The sequence below is a fragment of the Marmota flaviventris genome, chromosome 7 (genome assembly GCF_047511675.1).
Source record: "Marmota flaviventris isolate mMarFla1 chromosome 7, mMarFla1.hap1, whole genome shotgun sequence".
NCBI lineage: Eukaryota > Metazoa > Chordata > Mammalia > Rodentia > Sciuridae > Marmota > Marmota flaviventris.
Window position 1 is genome coordinate 55,098,924 of NC_092504.1, and position 17,824 is coordinate 55,116,747.

Genomic DNA, 17,824 nt, shown 5'->3' on the forward strand with positions numbered 1-17,824 from the left:
AATAAGATGAAATAACAAAATATCTTCATGTTGTGGAGATAAAGAAAAAATTATTAAATGGCACAATGATCACTAAAATTTAAGTAATTTGTTGGTAAATTGGACTATATTAAATTAAGAACTTTTGTTCATCAAATATCACTATCAGAAGAGAACAAAGTTAGCCACAGAGAAAAAGCTACTTGCAACACATGTAAAGGATGGTCTTGTGTCCACAATACATAAAAAGTTTTTCAATCTCACAAAATATATACAGACATTCAATATATCTTCTTTACAAAAGAGATTATCCAAATACCTAATAGCCTATATGAGGTGCTAAACCTAATTAAAAATTAAGGAAACACAAATTGAAAAAAATAATCTACCCATGAATTATCAATTCCAGCCCTGGTATATCCCCAGAGAAATTCAAGTATGTGTGTATAAAAAGATATGTTTTCAAAAATGCATACAGCAACGTTATTTGTAACAACAACAAATTTGAAGCAACTCCAATGTACTCACAGTAGAAATTGTGGTGCACTCATTCAGTGAGATACTCTACAGCAAGAGTGACTTAAAAAAATTTTCAGAAACATACAACAGAAATAAATTTCCCAAACATTACTTTGAGCACAGAAATTCAATACAAAAGAACACATACTATGTGACTTCACTTATATAAAGACAGGAATAAGAAAAACTAAACTACAGTTTGGAAATCCACATAGTAATGAAATAGTGAGGGAATATTCTGTGAAGGGGACCTAAGTTTGGAGATGATGAAAATGTCCGATTGGTTCTAGTAATGGATTATAATGAGCATTGTGCTTATGATATCTACACTCTTTTATGTGTGTTATATTTTATATTTTTTAATTCAGCAATTGGTGGGATTGCACATTATTACAACCATTATGGAAATCAGTATGGAGGTTTCTCAAAACACTAGGAATGAAAGCATGACTCACTTATACCACTTCTTGTTATCTGTGCTAAAGAATTAAAGTCATCATACTATAGTCATACATGCATACCTATATTTATAGCAACACAATTCACAATATCCTATTCATTAAACCAGCCTAGGTGTCCATCAATGGATGAAAGGAAAAACAAAAGGTGTTTTCTATATATATACACAGTAGAGTTTCATTCAACCATAAAAGAGAATGAAATTTCAGGAAAATGGATGGTACTATGAGCATTAGGTTAGATGAAATACACCAAACTCAGAGAGTCAGGGGTTGTACATTTCCTCTCATATGCAGAAGGTAGAGGGAAGATAGAAAAAAAAAAAGTTTGAAGAATTTCCTGACAAGAGAAGAGAGACAAATAGAAAAGAGGAAGAGGACCAGAAAGTTGGAGGAAAAGGGGAAAGGGAAAATATTGTGGAATAATGAAACAGATCAAAATATATTATTATATTGTATGCATGTACAAATATATAAGAATGAATCCCACTGTTACACATAATTTTAATGCACTAATACAAAATTCAGCAATGCCCTAAAACAAAAAACAGAATTTGCATTTCAAAAAAACTCCCAATTGGCACTTATTCTGGTGATCACATGTGTGACAGTCTGAGTTAAAATGTCCTGTGCTATATAGTTTATCAAAATATTACCAATGATTTTCTGATATCATTTCTGAGAACAAGAAATTATCTAATAAGCAGCAAGTTAGTGGATTTTTGCATAATTTTTCCTATGAATACTGTGAATATTTTCTCCTTTATTCACTGTAATCATGTAAACACACACACACACTCTGCTGAGGAACATGAGTCCCTAAGGAAGCAAAATTAGTAAATTAAATTTCCAATCATAAGCACCCAGTTATTGTGTGAAATACATGGCACACAGTGCCTAAGGTCACTGTATAGATGAGAACAGTTTTATCATAGAACATCCCTAATTACTGAATTTCAGCAAATATTTGCATCTAATGCATGACTTTAAGTTTTCTAAAATTAATAGAATAAGGTAAAAGTTTCAAACAATGATCTGTAGGAAACATTCTTGAGATCAGTAATAACTCAAATTCTGCCATATTGTTTATGATTTATTACAGAACAGGTAAAATATTGGTAAATGGTAATTAATATTATTGGCATAGAATCTTGCCATCTTGGAAGTACATTTGTTGAAACAGAGTACATGATGATCTACCAAAACAGTTTTCATCATTTCAATCATTTTGTGCTCTGTTTGCTCCAGAATGTGTTTCCCATTGTCTTCTCCTCACAAATCTCCACTAACAGAGGGATTAACCTTTGTTGGGCCCATTCGTTTCCCGGACACTTGGTTTTCATGAACTTCTATTGTAAAATTACATTGTTAAATTGATGTTAGAATTCGTAGAGACAGATTTCCGGCGGTATTTTGAGTTTCCTTCTCATGTGACCTCATACTGACATTATTTAGGAAAACAAAAGTGGCATTTCAGTGTCTTTAAATACACCAGCTCTCTAGGGGAGCACATGGTCTCTTCAGCTCAGCTTCCACTCAGTTCTCCTGACTCTTGAGTCTCATCTTGTATACAGGTAATGTACTTATGTACAAGGTAACATGAGGTCTCAGTTGAATCTTTTCATACTAAAATCAAATAAAAATAATCATGTGTATCATCTATTGATAATTTTTCATAAAGAAAAAAATTAAGGATTTGATGATTCCATGTCAGGATCTGAAGGTGAGTTCAAGACTCAATTCCTCTGTGCTGACCTCAGCAAACATTATACCAAGTGAATGAGGTGGAATGAGAACCTGTGTTTTCCATTTCCCTGTTTGGTAGGTTACTCAGAGTCTCCTTATTTTCTTGACTAGTTATATCATGTTGACTTTTTCAATAATGACTTTGATATATGCCTTAGAGAGTAATTTTAAAGTTGATAGGAATATAATGTAAGTTCTTCTTTTTTAAATGTATGTTTTTGTCCATGTTGTAAGTTTTTCAGTTATTGTATTCCATCAGTGAATATTTTCCTTCATAGCCCTTTTCTGCATTGAAACAGATCTGTTATTCTTTAAAATTAACACAATATAATAGACTTCTCTATGTTTCATATTTGTTTTCTTTATATTTTCTATTTCATTTGTCATTTTCCATAAAATAATATTTTTTACCATTTCAAATTTTTGTCATTGTGTTTTTTGGGAAATATGTTCTCAAACTCTTTAAATTATGTATCAGTATATACTTATCTTATAGATGTATATCTATACATCTGTTTATTTATGCATCTGTCCATTTTCTTCTATCTATACATAGAAAAAACACTTAGTTTTAATCTTTCCTTGATCCCCCATTTAAATTAACATGTGAATAAATTCCAGTTTCTCAAAGTAGCTGAAAATACTTTTTTTGATACTTATTTTCAGTTTGGGTTTTCTCTTAACAATATCTTCAGTGGTCTAATTCTCAAGAAAGAAAACTGATTTGTCTTCAGTGACTCTATTATAATGCCAGTCCCTGTTGTTTATCATGCTACTTTCTAAATTTTTATATTATGCCTTTATAATCATCCATCATGGCATTATCAAAATTCACATAGTCTCACCACCATAGAAATGTTCTTCTTGCATCTAGTTCTGGCCTCCTCACATGCTGCACTATTTGCACTTTGGCCTGGTATCCTCTTTCACGTACTCTTATTTCTTATCAGTCTCCCCAAAAGTCTCTACTCATCCATAATCAACTCAAATTTTACTCTGATTATCTTTGTATATTTAAAATATCAACTCATGTGCTTTTATACTAATTTAATATTTTCATATCAGAGCACACCCTGTTAGTTGTCAGAGTTCCCTCCAATCCTTCTGTGATGTCGGGCCATGTGTTTCAACTATGTGTCAGAAATCTCTAGAATGTTTCTCAATGCTTTGAAGCACAGTGGGAATGCTAAATGCTTTTTACATGAGTACAGGAATGAAGAGTTATCTGATTCTCACTTGTGCTTTTATAGGACTCCGAAAAATATGAGGTTCCTGGTCTTTGCCTTTCTCCTGGCTCTCATGGTTTCCATGATTGTGAGTATGTCAGGGAATTGTGAAGAATGTGTTCTCAGTGACTATTCAATGCTTCTGAATTATTTCTTGTGTTGTGAACTATTACATTGCATTGATCAAAGTCTGACTTTATAAAATGAGTGTTTTTATATGTCCAGATTCTTTGAATTAAGCGATTTAACTTAACTAAGGTCATAAAATAAATCTTCAATATATCATCCCAGGCACTCAAATCAAATTGCTTTATAATAAGGCAAAAATATTTAAAAGTGTTCCCGAAATGGTGAAACAGAGAGCTCAAGTGAAGTGTAGGATATAAATCTTTAGGTGATTTGGAGTCAGAAGAGTTTGATCAAAGTCCACTAAAATGTAACTTAATTTTGTAGAACATCAAAAGAGGAATTTTCAAGTTTTTACTCACATAGCCTATCTGCTCAGGTTCACAGTCATTCCCCATCCTTGGAAATAAAATAAAGCCACTGTTTTTCATCCTTAAATTAGCTGTAGATCTACCAAAGATGCACCGCCCAGCTGTGTTGTCATTTACTGCTCTGTGTCACTGAGAAATACCTATATCTGATAAAGTTGTCTTCATATTCTTCCTCCTCCTCCTTTCCTCACCTCTTCTTTTTTACATAGTGACTGTGTACATGTTCTCTAAAAAAGATATCAGTCACTAGTTCTATGGATGTTATAGACAACAAATTGCTTGTGAGACCACTATTTATCACAATTTTTTAAAAAGGATCTAAGAGGAAAAAATAAAACCCAAGAAAAAAAAGAAAGAATGATATACTCTATCAGCCATTCAAATATTTGAATATTAGTAGATTTTGAGTCATGCAGAATATCTATATTAAAAATCCAAAGTTCCATTTTCATTTTTTATCTAATATCTATGGTGATGAAATGTTTCTTCATTTCAAACACTTAGGAAATATGGACTAAAGTAAATAGATATTTGATATAATAAATTAATTACAGAGAAAGCGTAGTTTACACTCCTTTTAAAATTACGTTAAACAAAAATAGCAAGATTAATGTATCATCTACTCAAAATTTTACCTTCATTCTGCTTAATTATTATTGTAGCAAACAGGGCATTTCTATTTTAAATCTAGAATTATAAAATTAAGATGTTAGCTAATTCCTCATTTTCTTTTCTTCCTAGGGAGCTGATTCATCTGACGAGGTAAGATAGTTTCAATTACTGAAACATTTTACATTACAGCATGTATTTTATTTATTTATTTATTTATTTGTTTGTTTATTATATTGGGGATTGAACCCAGATTTGCTTTACTAGTGAGCCACACCACCAATCCTTTTTAATTTTTGAGAGGGAAAAACTAAGTTGCTTAAGTTGTGAGTCTAAGTTGTTAGTCTGGTCTCAAATTTTTGATCTTCCTGCTTCTGCCTCCCCAGTTTTGGGGTTTACTGGTGTTTGCCAGTAACTGATGAGCACTGGTTTCCTCATCTGCTCATAAATTCAATTTTAACCTTTTTCTTTTTTTTTCCCACTTTTTACAGAAACATCATAGTCATAGAGGCAGCCACCATGTAAGTATTCCCCTGGTATTTTTAGCAGAATCCAAATATATTTTCTCCTGAGTGTCTATTCGATAACAAGAATCACCTATCTCTGAAATACGTGTATGTCATAAAGATTAATGTAAATGTAAACTTTGTTCATTTATTACTCATTGGAAACCATCCAAGTATTTTGTGTATTAATTTAGATGGTCACACATAATGCAACTCTAAAGAAGCCAGTCATTCTCCTGGAATTTAACTCTCTTTATCTAATAATTCTCTTTAAGTACAGACTAGTTAAAGTTCTCATTCTATGAAATTTACAATTTGTTTAATGAAGAATAGAGGGATATAACAACATATAGAAAGTGGTGAATTTCTGCCTTCTGATGTTTTGAGGATTATAAATTTAAAAGTATAAACTGGCTACATTAAATGAGATGAAAATTTTTATTTAGTTGACATTTATGTTTATATGTAGTTTCTATGACTTATAGTTTTTCTTGATTTTTTTTTGATTTTTAATTGACACCAAGTAATTATACATATATAAGGGATACAACATTATTTTTGTTTACTTCTTATTTTATATTTTGCAACTGAGTCTTTCTGTGTTACCCAGGCAGATCTAAAGCTCCTTAGTTGAGCAATCTTCCTGCCTCAGCCTTCTGATTATGTGGCACTGTTGGCACAGCCAGGAGTTCTGCCACAATGTGAACTTTCAACACATATGTATACTGGGTGATGATCATACAAGGCAATTTAGCATTTCTTATTTAGGAGACATTATTTTTTCTATTGTAGCAATTTTTAAACATGTAATTATCTGGTTTTAACCATAATTATTCTACCCATTCCATTGCAAATCTGTACTCTTAACCATCCTTTTTATGCCTTTCTATATCCCATATTATTCCCAAGCTCTGCTATTATCATCTTTATTCCTTAAGTAAGATAAAATTTTTTACCTTCCACATGCAAGTGACAGATGCAGTTGAATTCTGTTCCTGGTTTTTTCATCATGTCCTTCAGTTCCATCTATATTTTTACACATGACAGAATTTTATTACTTGTTTATGGCTATTCTGGAGTGTGTATGTGTGTGTATGTGTGTGTGTATATATATATATATATATTTTTCCATTCATATTCTTTTTCCATTCATCCATTGATGAACACGTAGGCTGATCTATATATAGAATATGGTGAATCATATTCTACTAAACATGTCAGTATAGATGTCTCTTTGGCATATTGATTTCAATTCCTTTGCATTATACCCTTTAGTGTGATAGCTAGAACATATGTGTGTTATATTTCCAGATTTTTGAGGAACCACTGTACTGTTTTTCATAATGGTTTGCTAAAATACATTTCCATCAGCAATGAACAAGAGTCCTCCTTTCCCCACCAGTATTTGTTTTTTGTGCTTTTGAGAGTAGCCATTCTAAACAGAAAGAAATGACATTAACTTCTGGTTTTGATATGAATTTCTCTAATCTTAGTTATGAGCATTTTTAATATATTGCAATTTACATATTCAATATTGAGAATTGTCTATTTTGGCTATTCACCAATTTTTCTTCAGATTATATACTTTTTGCTGTTATTTAGTTCCTTATATAGTCCGGAAATACTGTATCAGATGAATATTTTGCAAATATTTTCTCCTATTAGGCAGGTTGTTCTTCATTATGTTGATTTATTTCCTTGGTTGTTCAAAAGATATATTATTTAGATGTAATTCATCAACATAACTTTTATTGCCTGTACTTTTAGGTAGCCATACCACTATCCTGCAGCATTTCCACTATAATTTCTTTAAGCATAGATTTGAGGCTTAAGTTTAGGTTCTATGATGAGAGGTATGGGTCTAGTTTCTTCTGCATTTTCATAAAGAGTTTTTCAACCAACATTCATTGAAGGGGTTGTCCTAGGGGCTGGGGAGGTGGCTCAGTGGTAGAGCACTTGCCTAGCATGTGTGAGGCACTGGGTTCGATTCTCAGCACTTCATATAAATAAATGAAATAAAGGTCCATTGACAACTAAAAAATATTGAGAGAGAGAGAGAGAGAGAGAGAGAGATTATCCTACCTTTAATACATTTTCTTCCTGCCTATGTCAAACATCAGCTTGCCACGAATATGTGGATTTGTTTCTGGGTTCTTTGTTCTTTCCACTGGTCTACACAGTTTTTTTATGCCAATATCATGCTGTTTATGTTACTATCAGTATGTTTTGAACTCAAGTATTATAATGTCTCTGGCTTTACTTTTAATTTTATTCATTTGTTTGCTTATTTACATATTTTGCTCACGTTTGCTTTCAATATTTGGGGTCTATTGTGTTGCATTATGAATTTTCTGATTGCATTTACTAGTTCTGTGAAGAATGTCATTGGTGTTTTAATAAGAAATTGCATGGAATCTGTTTTGTTTTATTTTGTTCTTATTTTATTCAACCCATCTAAAGCAATTGATAATTTAATCTCTTTATATTTAAGAATATGACTGACAGACATATGCTCTCATTCTGTTAATTTGTTTCTGACAGATCCTATTCTTTCTTCCTTATCCCATTTACATTTCTTTGGAAACTGTTACCAGAGAGTTACGGTGTTTCTTGGAAAGCCTCATGTCATCTTTCTGGGCAGAGCTACCCAATTTTTATCTAAGTACCTCTACAGATCAAACTGCTCAGTGTTGACCACCAAGCTATTTCCCTGGTTAGTGGGAACACATAGGATCTCTTGACTGCTTAGCAAGATTGAAGGACTAGGGAACTGCTGGAGGGGGAGCTCGATGGCTTGCATAAATTCTTGGAAGGGTAGAGGTTTCAATATGGTATCTTTCATGGAAGGCTAGGTGAAGAATAGAAGGTTGGCTGTGCTCCTTCTCCAGTCAAAACAAGAATGTTGTAACCTATTATCTCCCAATTGGATCTTTGAGGACCATATTGTTCTGCACCAGTGAATGTCCTAGCTCAGGTGACTCTGTCATGATCACAGACTGCCAGGGGCCTCAGGTTTACTCTTTCCCTAATGAGTGAAGTCTTTAGTTCAGGGTTGATCTCACGAAATGTGAATATAGAAGCTATGTGTGTTCTTTCTTTTGTAAGCCAAAATGTACCTCTGTGATATGAAAAAATTTTACTATATGCCATGGCACTTGACACTCTGCCCCAAACATTTCATTGAAGTAGGTGTTATGTTTTCTTTATTGGTTTTCTTTTGTGGAGTGAATTGCTTCAGGCACATATAGTCAATGTCTGACATCATGTGATTGGTCATGTCAACTCAATATTTCCAAATATCTCTTTATTCAATTATAAAATAGAGGAATAAAAATGACACCACAAAAAAGTTTAGATGGAGCATGAGTATATTTGGTTAACAGATTATGAAAGAGTATAATAGAATTAAAAACAGTAAATTCATTAGAATTAAAGAGGAAGGTAGAGGAATTCTATAGAAGTTGAAAGGAGGAAATTTCTCCTTTCTGAAATATTTATTGATTTGGCAAGGGACTAGGTTGGAGGCAATATCATAAAGGAGATGTAATGCCTGGAGTAGTTGATGGTAATCATTAGTTCCACAACATTGTCAGTAAACAGGTCATATTAATGCTTTGTCATTTTAAATTCTTTAAATGTCATTTTTTAAAAAGAGAGAGAGAAAAAACCTAATGAAATTGTGAAAATACAACCCTGCAATGGATATATAATTTCTTATTGATATTCATCATCTAATCTTTACATGACAATTATTGTGAAAAAATTTTACTAACATTGTCTCAAATATCTCATTTTTTTCTTCCATTCATGTGCAGAAAAGGCATCGCAGAGATCTGAGCTTAGAAGACTCACCATTCCTACCATATCCAGACAATACACATCCAGATTCACATTCCCAAGAATATCCTTACCTCATCCTCAGTAATGAGTAGCCTTAATTAAAGAGGTAAGCTGGGTCTTAGGACTTTTTTTTTTTTTTAACTTTCCTGAAGTATCGATGCTGACAGTTAAAGGGAAAAAACAAAAATCAGACTTAAAATAAAAAAACAACCCCGTTAAGAAGTGTAGCTTGGTAAAGCTCTTCCGAATACTTCTGAAAGGAAGTGTGTGTTCTGCTTTGGTTAAGAGACTGGGTTGTAGGGAGGAGGATATCTGGGTTTGTCCTGGTCTCTTAAAACTAGTCTCCTGATCCCAAAGGATTCTAATTGCTTCCTAAGCATCAGATCTGTCATCAACCAAATAAAAATTATAATAATATTTAAATACTACGTAGAACTGGTGAGACTGTCAAAAGATACAGCACTCAAAAGCTCTTAACCCAGAAAGATCAAGAAGGTGGGGACCACGGAGAAGGAACATGAAGAGCATGTCTGTTCGATCCTGGCTTCCCTCCTGCGCTACCTGAGAGGGCAGCAGCGAACCCGGCTTCTGAACAAATTCACTGAGAACGACAGTGAGAAAGTTGACAGACTAATGGAGCTGCATTTTAAATATCTGGGTGCAATGCAGGTGGCTGACAAGAAGATTGAAGGAGAAAAACATGACATTGTGCGGCTTGGAGAAATCATAGACAATGACATGGAGGACGAGTTCTACCTCCGGCGCCTGGATGCGGGGCTCTTCGTCCTCCAGCACATCTGCTACATCATGGCTGAGATCTGCAATGCCAACGTCCCCCAGATCCGCCAGAGGGTCCATCAGATACTAAACATGCGAGGAAGCTCCATCAAAATTGTCAGGCACATCATCAAGGAGTATGCAGAGAACATCGGGGACGGCCGGAGCCCAGAGTTCCGGGAGAGTGAGCAGAAGCGCATCGTGGGCCTGCTGGAGAACTTCTAGAGCCCCAGCCAGCACGTGGACAGCCGCTTCCCGCCCAGGAACTGTCTCTACACAGCTCTGTGTGGCTCTGGACAATTAAAGCTAGTTTTGGAAAAAACTAGCAATGAACAAATTTATATAAGAGGTCCCTGAAGTCAATTAATTCCATGCTCTGTCCTATTTCAAATCCTCCAAACCTCATTATTTGATCTAGTTGTTCCAACATTTGATTTACTTCTTTATAACACAGCATGCATAGTAAACTTCAAAGTCCCCATATTTACTATCTTAGTCCCTACAGGCAAAAAGGAGACCCCAATATCCCCTTCCAGTAGCAGGAAGCACTGAGAGCAGACCCTCTCCTGCCTCCATCAGTGGTATCAGAATGGACTTTCAGTACACAAGTGTCCGTTGAGTGGCAATTATAACTGTAGGCTGACCTGCCAAGAGAGCTGTCCTAGATGCTGTTGCAAACTGTTCCTCCTAAAATACAATCTTGGAAGTTGCTGCACAAGCAGAATTTTAACAATATCCCTACATGATTCTTTACACAATCAGTGTGAGAATTAAGGAATTTGAATGATCAATTATGATGAACAAAAAGAGAGGACCCGCAATATGGTATAGAAAGTTAATTAATTTGCTTTGTAGAAAGTTTTCTATTTTAACTCTTTAGATGACCTATTAAAGTATACAAATTCAAAGAAAGATTAAATAGTTAAATACAAATTCTGCCATATTTGTGGAGATAAAAGAGGAATTTCACAGAATTTAAACATACAATAATCCACAGTATTTCAAAAGTTAAATTGCATTTGTTTAGTTTTTTATTTTCTTTTTGATTTAAACTTTCTGTTGCCACTGGTAAAGTGGAAGAGTCAACATGACCCTGTTGCTTAAGATAATGACTTACGCAAAGATATGTTAGAATATTATAGGGCTAAATAAATAATGTAATAAGTTATGTTTAAGGATGAAATGAACTAAGACAGTGATAGACCTAAGACATGTTTTTAAATGTGAAAGCTGGATGATAGCTTAAATATATTCAGATCTTTATTTAACAATATTCAATTGCCATCTTTGTGAGATATTCTTTTGGGCACTGGGTTTCACTCACTAAAAATTATCTAATAATTGCTACTCAGCACTATATAAATATATGTTTTAAAAAGCTGTGTAAATTTGGGGGATAATATATAATTTTATTTTCCTGTCCAGGTTTGACAAGAAACTCCAGCTAATACATGAGTTTTTCTCATCCCTGGTATCACAACATATTCCCACCAGCTGTTAAAAGAATGATCAAACACACAATGTGAAACTCTGAAAAGAAAAAAAAAAAAACATGATTTAGTGTACTTTCTGCCCTTTATGACACCTGCTTTTCTTATAATGTTTAATTAGACAGTTTCAATTCCAAACTGGTAAGCTGATTTCCCTAGTGATTCTGACTAACACAAATCCATTTCTTTTCTCAAAGCAATAAATTTGGTGCATTAAATCTAATGTGTACAGTCTTTATTTCCATTTAATATTTGTAGGCTAAATTGACAAAACCATTATATTAATCACTTCCTTTTCCCAGTTTTAGTAGCAATGAAGAATTTTATTTAAGAGGTCCCTGAAGTCAATTAATTCCATGGTCTGTCTTATTTCAAATCCTCCAAATATATGGTCCCCAACCTCAACTACATTATTTGACCCATTATTCCAACATTTGATTTCTTTATAACAGAGCACGCATAGTGAACTTCCAAGGTCCTCACATTTACTATCTCAGTCCCTACAGGTAGGAAGCACTGAGAGCAGATGCTCTCCTGCCTCCATTGGTGGTGTCAGAATGGACTTTCAGTACACAAGTGTCGTTGAGTGACAATAACTGGCAGCCACTTTCTACATGACACAGGCAGAACACATAATAATATATAAAAGCCTGCTTTTGTGGAGTTTTGCTTTATATTTGAGAGAAGTGAACAGGTAAAATTATACATAGTGTATCAGGTAGTGACATAGGAATTTAATGAGTAAAAGGAAGGGCAAGGACACAGGCAAGAGTTTTACACAGGATGCTCTATTTTCTGGTATAATGGTTGTTATTATCTGGATATGAGGTGTCCCCCAGAAGCTCATGTGTGAATAATGCAAGGTAAAAATGATTGTGTTATAAGAGCCTAAACTAATTATTGCACTGATCAGTTTATAGGAAATAACTGCTGGTAACTCTAAGCAAGTAGGTTGTGACTGGAAGTGGTGGGTCACTCTGGTGTGCCTTTGGAGTATACGTATTATCCCTGTGGCCTTGTCTGAGCTGCTTTCCTTTGCCACACCCTTACACCATGATGTTCTGTCTAATCTAGCCCCTAAATCAGTGGAGCTAGCCATCTGTGGATTGAGATCTCTGAAACCATGAACACCAAATGAATTTCTTACTATAAAGTTCTTCTTGCTGGGCTTTTGGTGGTGGCAACAAAAAAGCTGATGCAACACTGACATTTTTTAAAGGATATAAATTTAGCATGTGAGTGAGCTTGGAGAAAGAAAATTCCACACAGAGCTAGATGCAATGGCACATGCCTGTAATCCCAGTGGCTTGGAAGCTGAGGTAGGAAGATTGTGGGTTCAAAGCCAGCCTCAGCAACTTTACAAGGCCCCAAGAAACTCAGCAAAATCCTGTTTCAAAATAAAATATATAAAAGTTCTAGTGATTTGAGTCAGTGATTGAGTGCCCCTGGGTTCAATCATTGGTACCAAAAAAAGAAAAAGAAAAAAAGAAAAGCGCATGCAGAAGCAAGAGCAAATGCAAATTAATTGTAGTAAAAATTATTAATTCTGATGGTAAAATAATGAAAATGCTTAGTGTTTATATTTACATAAGTCCTATTTCAAAATGTGATTTACCAACATTATTTTACTTTATTTTATTTTTTGGTATCAGGGATTGAACTCAGAGGCACTCAACAACTGAGCCACATCCCCAGTCCTAGTTTGTATTTCTATTTAGACAGAGAGTCTCATTTTTGAGTTGCTTAGCATCTCACAGTTGCTGAGGCTGGCTTTAAACTTGTGATCCTCCTGTCTGAGCCTCCTGAGTCATTGGGATTACAGGCATCCACTACCATGCCTGGCTCACATTCTTTTTTAATACTGATACTCCTATGGCAACAGCTTCCAGATGAGAAATCTGCAGTTTAATGACATTAAGCAACCTCCACTTCCAATGTAGCATTTGCTCATGGGCATTAAGTTTTCCTTATTGAAACTTCCCTTTGGCTTCCACAATATACAAATTACCTGGAAATTATCTTCTTTTCTCCTACTCTTTTCCTTCTCAGAGATTTAGATGGGTTTGTTGATATTCTTCACAGGAGGAGAAGGAAAATTCACCAGAAATCTGCACTAAAACTATCCCTTCCTGGGTTGCATCCTTAAGTCACAAATTTAATTTCACCTTTGTGATAAAGCAATAACTGTTTGGTAATCTTTCCATTATAGTAAAGTTGATGCCATTTTCCAAGACCATGACATTTAGTGATAGTGATTAAGATATCTGCTCTACTTAATGATAGAATGTGAAGTAAAGGTCTCAGCCACCAATTTTTGTTCCTGGAGTAAAATGGTAACTCACACAAAGACTGTGTATTCACTTTTCCCAGTTCCCACTTTCATACTTAATCTCTGTGTTTCCTAACATCTTGTAGCAGGAAGTATGAGCAAAAAAACTCCTATTTTCTTGGTGTTCTAACCTAAATATGCTCTAGTTAAGTTTAACTCGAGGCCAAAGCATGATAATTTAATATTCAAAGCTAGCTTCAGCAACTTAGGCCCTAAGCCATTAGTAAGACCCTATCTTAAAATAAAAAATGAAAAGGGCTGGGGTGTAATTCAGTGGCTATGTGATTCTGGGTTCAATCCCTGGCACCACAAAGAAAAATAAGAAGTTTAATTCAGTGTTTAAATGTGTATGTTACCATTATCATGTTTTTTTGTTGTTGTTGTTGTTGTTTGATTGTTTTAATGTGGTAAGATGCTGTTCTTTGTAGTGTCTTTGGAGCATTGTTGTATACTAAGCCATGACTATCAGAGATCTATTACAACAGTGCCCCATGAAGTTCAGTAAATGAATTAGTGAAGAATTAGTGAAGAATGAGAAAAGAAAGTAAAACATGCAAGTTAAGAAAGAACTTGACTTCTTGATTCTACTTCCACAGGACTGCCTGTTTTTCTTGGAAACCATAAGTATAAGAAACTTTTCAGCATCTCTGTTCTGATTTCAAGACAGGGAATTTGGAGGGGGGCAGATTTTTTCTATCAACAGATGACATGTGAGCAACACTGACTATATTCTAAATCTGATTTAGAACTAGTGAGCCGCAATTAAAGATAACATAACTACTTCTTTTTCAAAACATTAAAGTGTGCTAATTCTATTGTGTTCTTAAAATGTTTTTGCTCCTGTGTTGGAGCTGAAGTTTTAGTTAAAGAGGAAAAATATGCATTATACACTATGTGTTGATTTTCATGAGAACTCACGTTCCTTTGGCAAGCTACATACATTATCTTTGTCAAAATAATGTCATTGTTTCATCATACTTTTAACAACATTTCAGAGTCCTTGATGGTTAGACACAAAACAGCAATATGTAACAAACATGCAGCCGTGTACATGGAAGATCTTGACGGGAATTCTAGCTTTGCAATTTCATAGCTCTGTTGCCTAATGAAAAAATACCTCAAATTGAGTTTTATTTTTGCATCAGATGTGAGAAACTTATAATATTATTTATAACAAATATTGAGTATTTAAGTAGGTGAAGATTGGAAAGTGTTGTGTGCATTTAAAAAAACTGTTTTAGTATAATATTTCAGTATTTTTGTTATTCTTCTCAAAGAATATTACAGGCATATCTTAGGAAGTCTTTCTTTTTAAATTTTTTTTATTAGGTACACATGACTTTACAATGATCTTGACAATTCATACATTTAATCAAATGGGGTATAATTTCTCATTTTTCTGATTGTACAGATTTCAGAATTACATTGGTCATACAGTCACCTATATAGATACAGCAATAATAATGTCTAGAAAGTCTTTCTTAATCTATAGAGTAAAAGAAAGTAAAACTTGTCACTCAAAACTCCTCACAAGTTCTTAATGGTGCTCAGAGCTTTGGGTATGTTGTTATTCTATGCCTTAAGCATACATTTTGTAAGATCTGAGCACATTCTTAAATTTTTAACCAATCAAAACTTGGAATTTTATTTCCTATATTAAAAAATTGGGTATAATTGAAAAATATCAGTGATTGATTTTTGACATCAATCAGTTTATCTATTTCCTGTCCCAGTCTATTCTAGTTGCTATGAAAGGAATGCCATAAAGCGGGTAGCTTCTTAGAAAAAACAGAAATATATATCTCAGCTACTTAGGGCCACCTTCCTTTTTCTAAATGCCCGATATTTCCCTTGTGCTAACATAGCCAAAGATGGAGAGACCTCTGCGGTGTCTTTTCAAGCCATGAATCTCATACACAAGGGCTCCACCCTCATGATCTAATCACCACCAAAGGTCACACTTGCAATGCCACAATTTTGGGGATTAAATTTAAATACAGGAAATTTCAAGGGATATAATATTCACTCTGAAATATCTCCCTTTCACTCTGTTATATTTTAACCCTTCTCTTCTATCTTTCCTCCCAATAATTGATCTCCATTATTTCTGTTCATGGAATGCTTTTTCATGCTAAATAAAAGGAAATAACTGAAAGTTTTAAGATGAGAGAAACTAAATACCATTTTTGCATTAGTTTTTAAAAAATTAAGAATAATGTTAGGTTATATCAAATATTCATATCAGGAATATAAATTTAACCTTAAATTTTGACTGCTATCTAAGATATGATAATTAACAAATGCCATTAATTACAACTTAATTTATAAAACTAGATAATATATTTATCCTCTCAGAAACTGAAGGTTATATCTAAAACACTTCCTTTTTCGGCATGTTTACACATATATACAATTCTATATTCAAATATGTGACAGATATTTTATTTTTAATAAAAACTAAGTGCTCAAATAGTTTCACAAAGTAAAAAATTCAGTAAAACTTACTCCAAGTATAAAATTATTGAATATTTGTATTATATAATGAACCCGCATCAACTAACTTTCAGACAAGTTTACAATGATTCTTTCTCACCAAACAAAATAAAAAACAAATTTACCTGTCCTTGTAAATGAACCAAAATTTAAATCTGTCTATCTAAAAGAAGGTAAAACTCCATCTCTCCAGTGAAGTAAGGAACATTGTTTTCAGTACAGCATTCTGGAACCAAGTAACATGTATTTCATTTTGTGAAGTCAAACCTTCAACATCATAGTGTGCAGAAAATTGGGGGACACTACACCAAAATTACATACATCTAAATGTACCAGATTAAGCTGATGTACTTTCAGGATTTTCAGAAATTCCCCATCTGATTTGTACAGAACTAAATAGTAGTATCAAAAGACAAAATTGGAGCTTTAAAGATCAAACTGTCTATTACTTATAGTTATATAACTGGGCAACATTTCATTCATTCATAAACAGAATAAGTCTACTGAGCATGACAGAACAGTTGTTTTTTTTTTTTTTTTTTAAGAAAAAAACGGTAGAAAAGAACATATTGGTTCACACCACGTTTCTTGAAATTACTTTTCTTGGAAGTGTTACAACAGAAGGACTTCCTTATTATACTAATATTGAATGGCTCCTTTCCAATAGTTGTTGTGAGTCTCCTGATTTCAGGAAAAAACTGGTCTGCTTGGGGTCTACTTGCTTCCTTGCAGTTTCAGTTTAAGCATTGTGGCACTTCACGTGACAAGCTCCATTTTGATTTGGACTGATCTGTTGAGGCCTAGTGGACAAACTCAGTCCAAAACAATGGCCTCCAGTGAATTTGTTAAATAGCAGTAATATCATCACTCCAACTGTGATGAAAGACCTTGTGAACATTGACAGAGAATATTCTGAAAAAAGAATCTATAACTGTCTTGTTCTATTAAAGAGCTAATCTCAAGATCACTAAAGGGTTTGCCTTACTTTCTTGCCAGATATTTCTTCCCTTATGAAAATAGGGAAGCAACTTGAGGGAGAATAAAATATTTCCTTATATGACTTATGCTGATTTTTTGTAATAGCCATAATTATTGCCATCATAACTGAGTCTGAGAAAATAATGTGTCTGTTATCCAAAATATTCCATGTTTAACAGGTAAAAATTGACCATGGTCAAGTTTACACTGTCATCCCAGTAAAGAATTTTATCTGCTATTACCTCATAATGACTATGGTTCTGTGCTTGTCACAGTCAGCTTTCTGTTGCTGTGACAAATACCTGAAGCAATCAATTTATAAGGAAGAAAGGCTTATTTTAACTCACAGTTTCGGAGGTATCAGTCCATAGTCGCTT

At 33.8% G+C, this 17,824-nt stretch overlaps 1 protein-coding gene across 1 annotated transcript; it reads left to right on the top strand.

Annotated features, from left to right (window-relative positions):
• The first annotated feature begins 3,821 nt into the window (after nucleotides 1-3,821).
• Nucleotides 3,822-10,479, top strand: LOC139706356 (beta-catenin-like protein 1). The gene is made up of 5 exons (XM_071614003.1): nucleotides 3,822-4,016; nucleotides 5,167-5,187; nucleotides 5,526-5,555; nucleotides 7,308-7,393; nucleotides 9,863-10,479. The coding sequence occupies exons 1-5, from the start codon at nucleotides 3,822-3,824 to the stop codon at nucleotides 10,380-10,382; spliced, it is 852 nt and encodes a 283-aa protein (XP_071470104.1). The 3' UTR covers nucleotides 10,383-10,479.
• Nucleotides 10,480-17,824: the final 7,345 nt, after the last annotated feature.

Bases quoted from the DNA above. Each gene is read 5' to 3' on its own strand.
- LOC139706356 (XM_071614003.1), top strand. From the start codon at position 3,822: ATGTGTTTCAACTATGTGTCAGAAATCTCTAGAATGTTTCTCAATGCT. The intron at 5,556-7,307 runs GTAAGTATTCCC...CTGTACTTTTAG, and splicing joins GTCATAGAGGCAGCCACCAT to GTAGCCATACCACTATCCTG. The intron at 7,394-9,862 runs GTATGGGTCTAG...CTCTTAACCCAG, and splicing joins TTTAGGTTCTATGATGAGAG to AAAGATCAAGAAGGTGGGGA.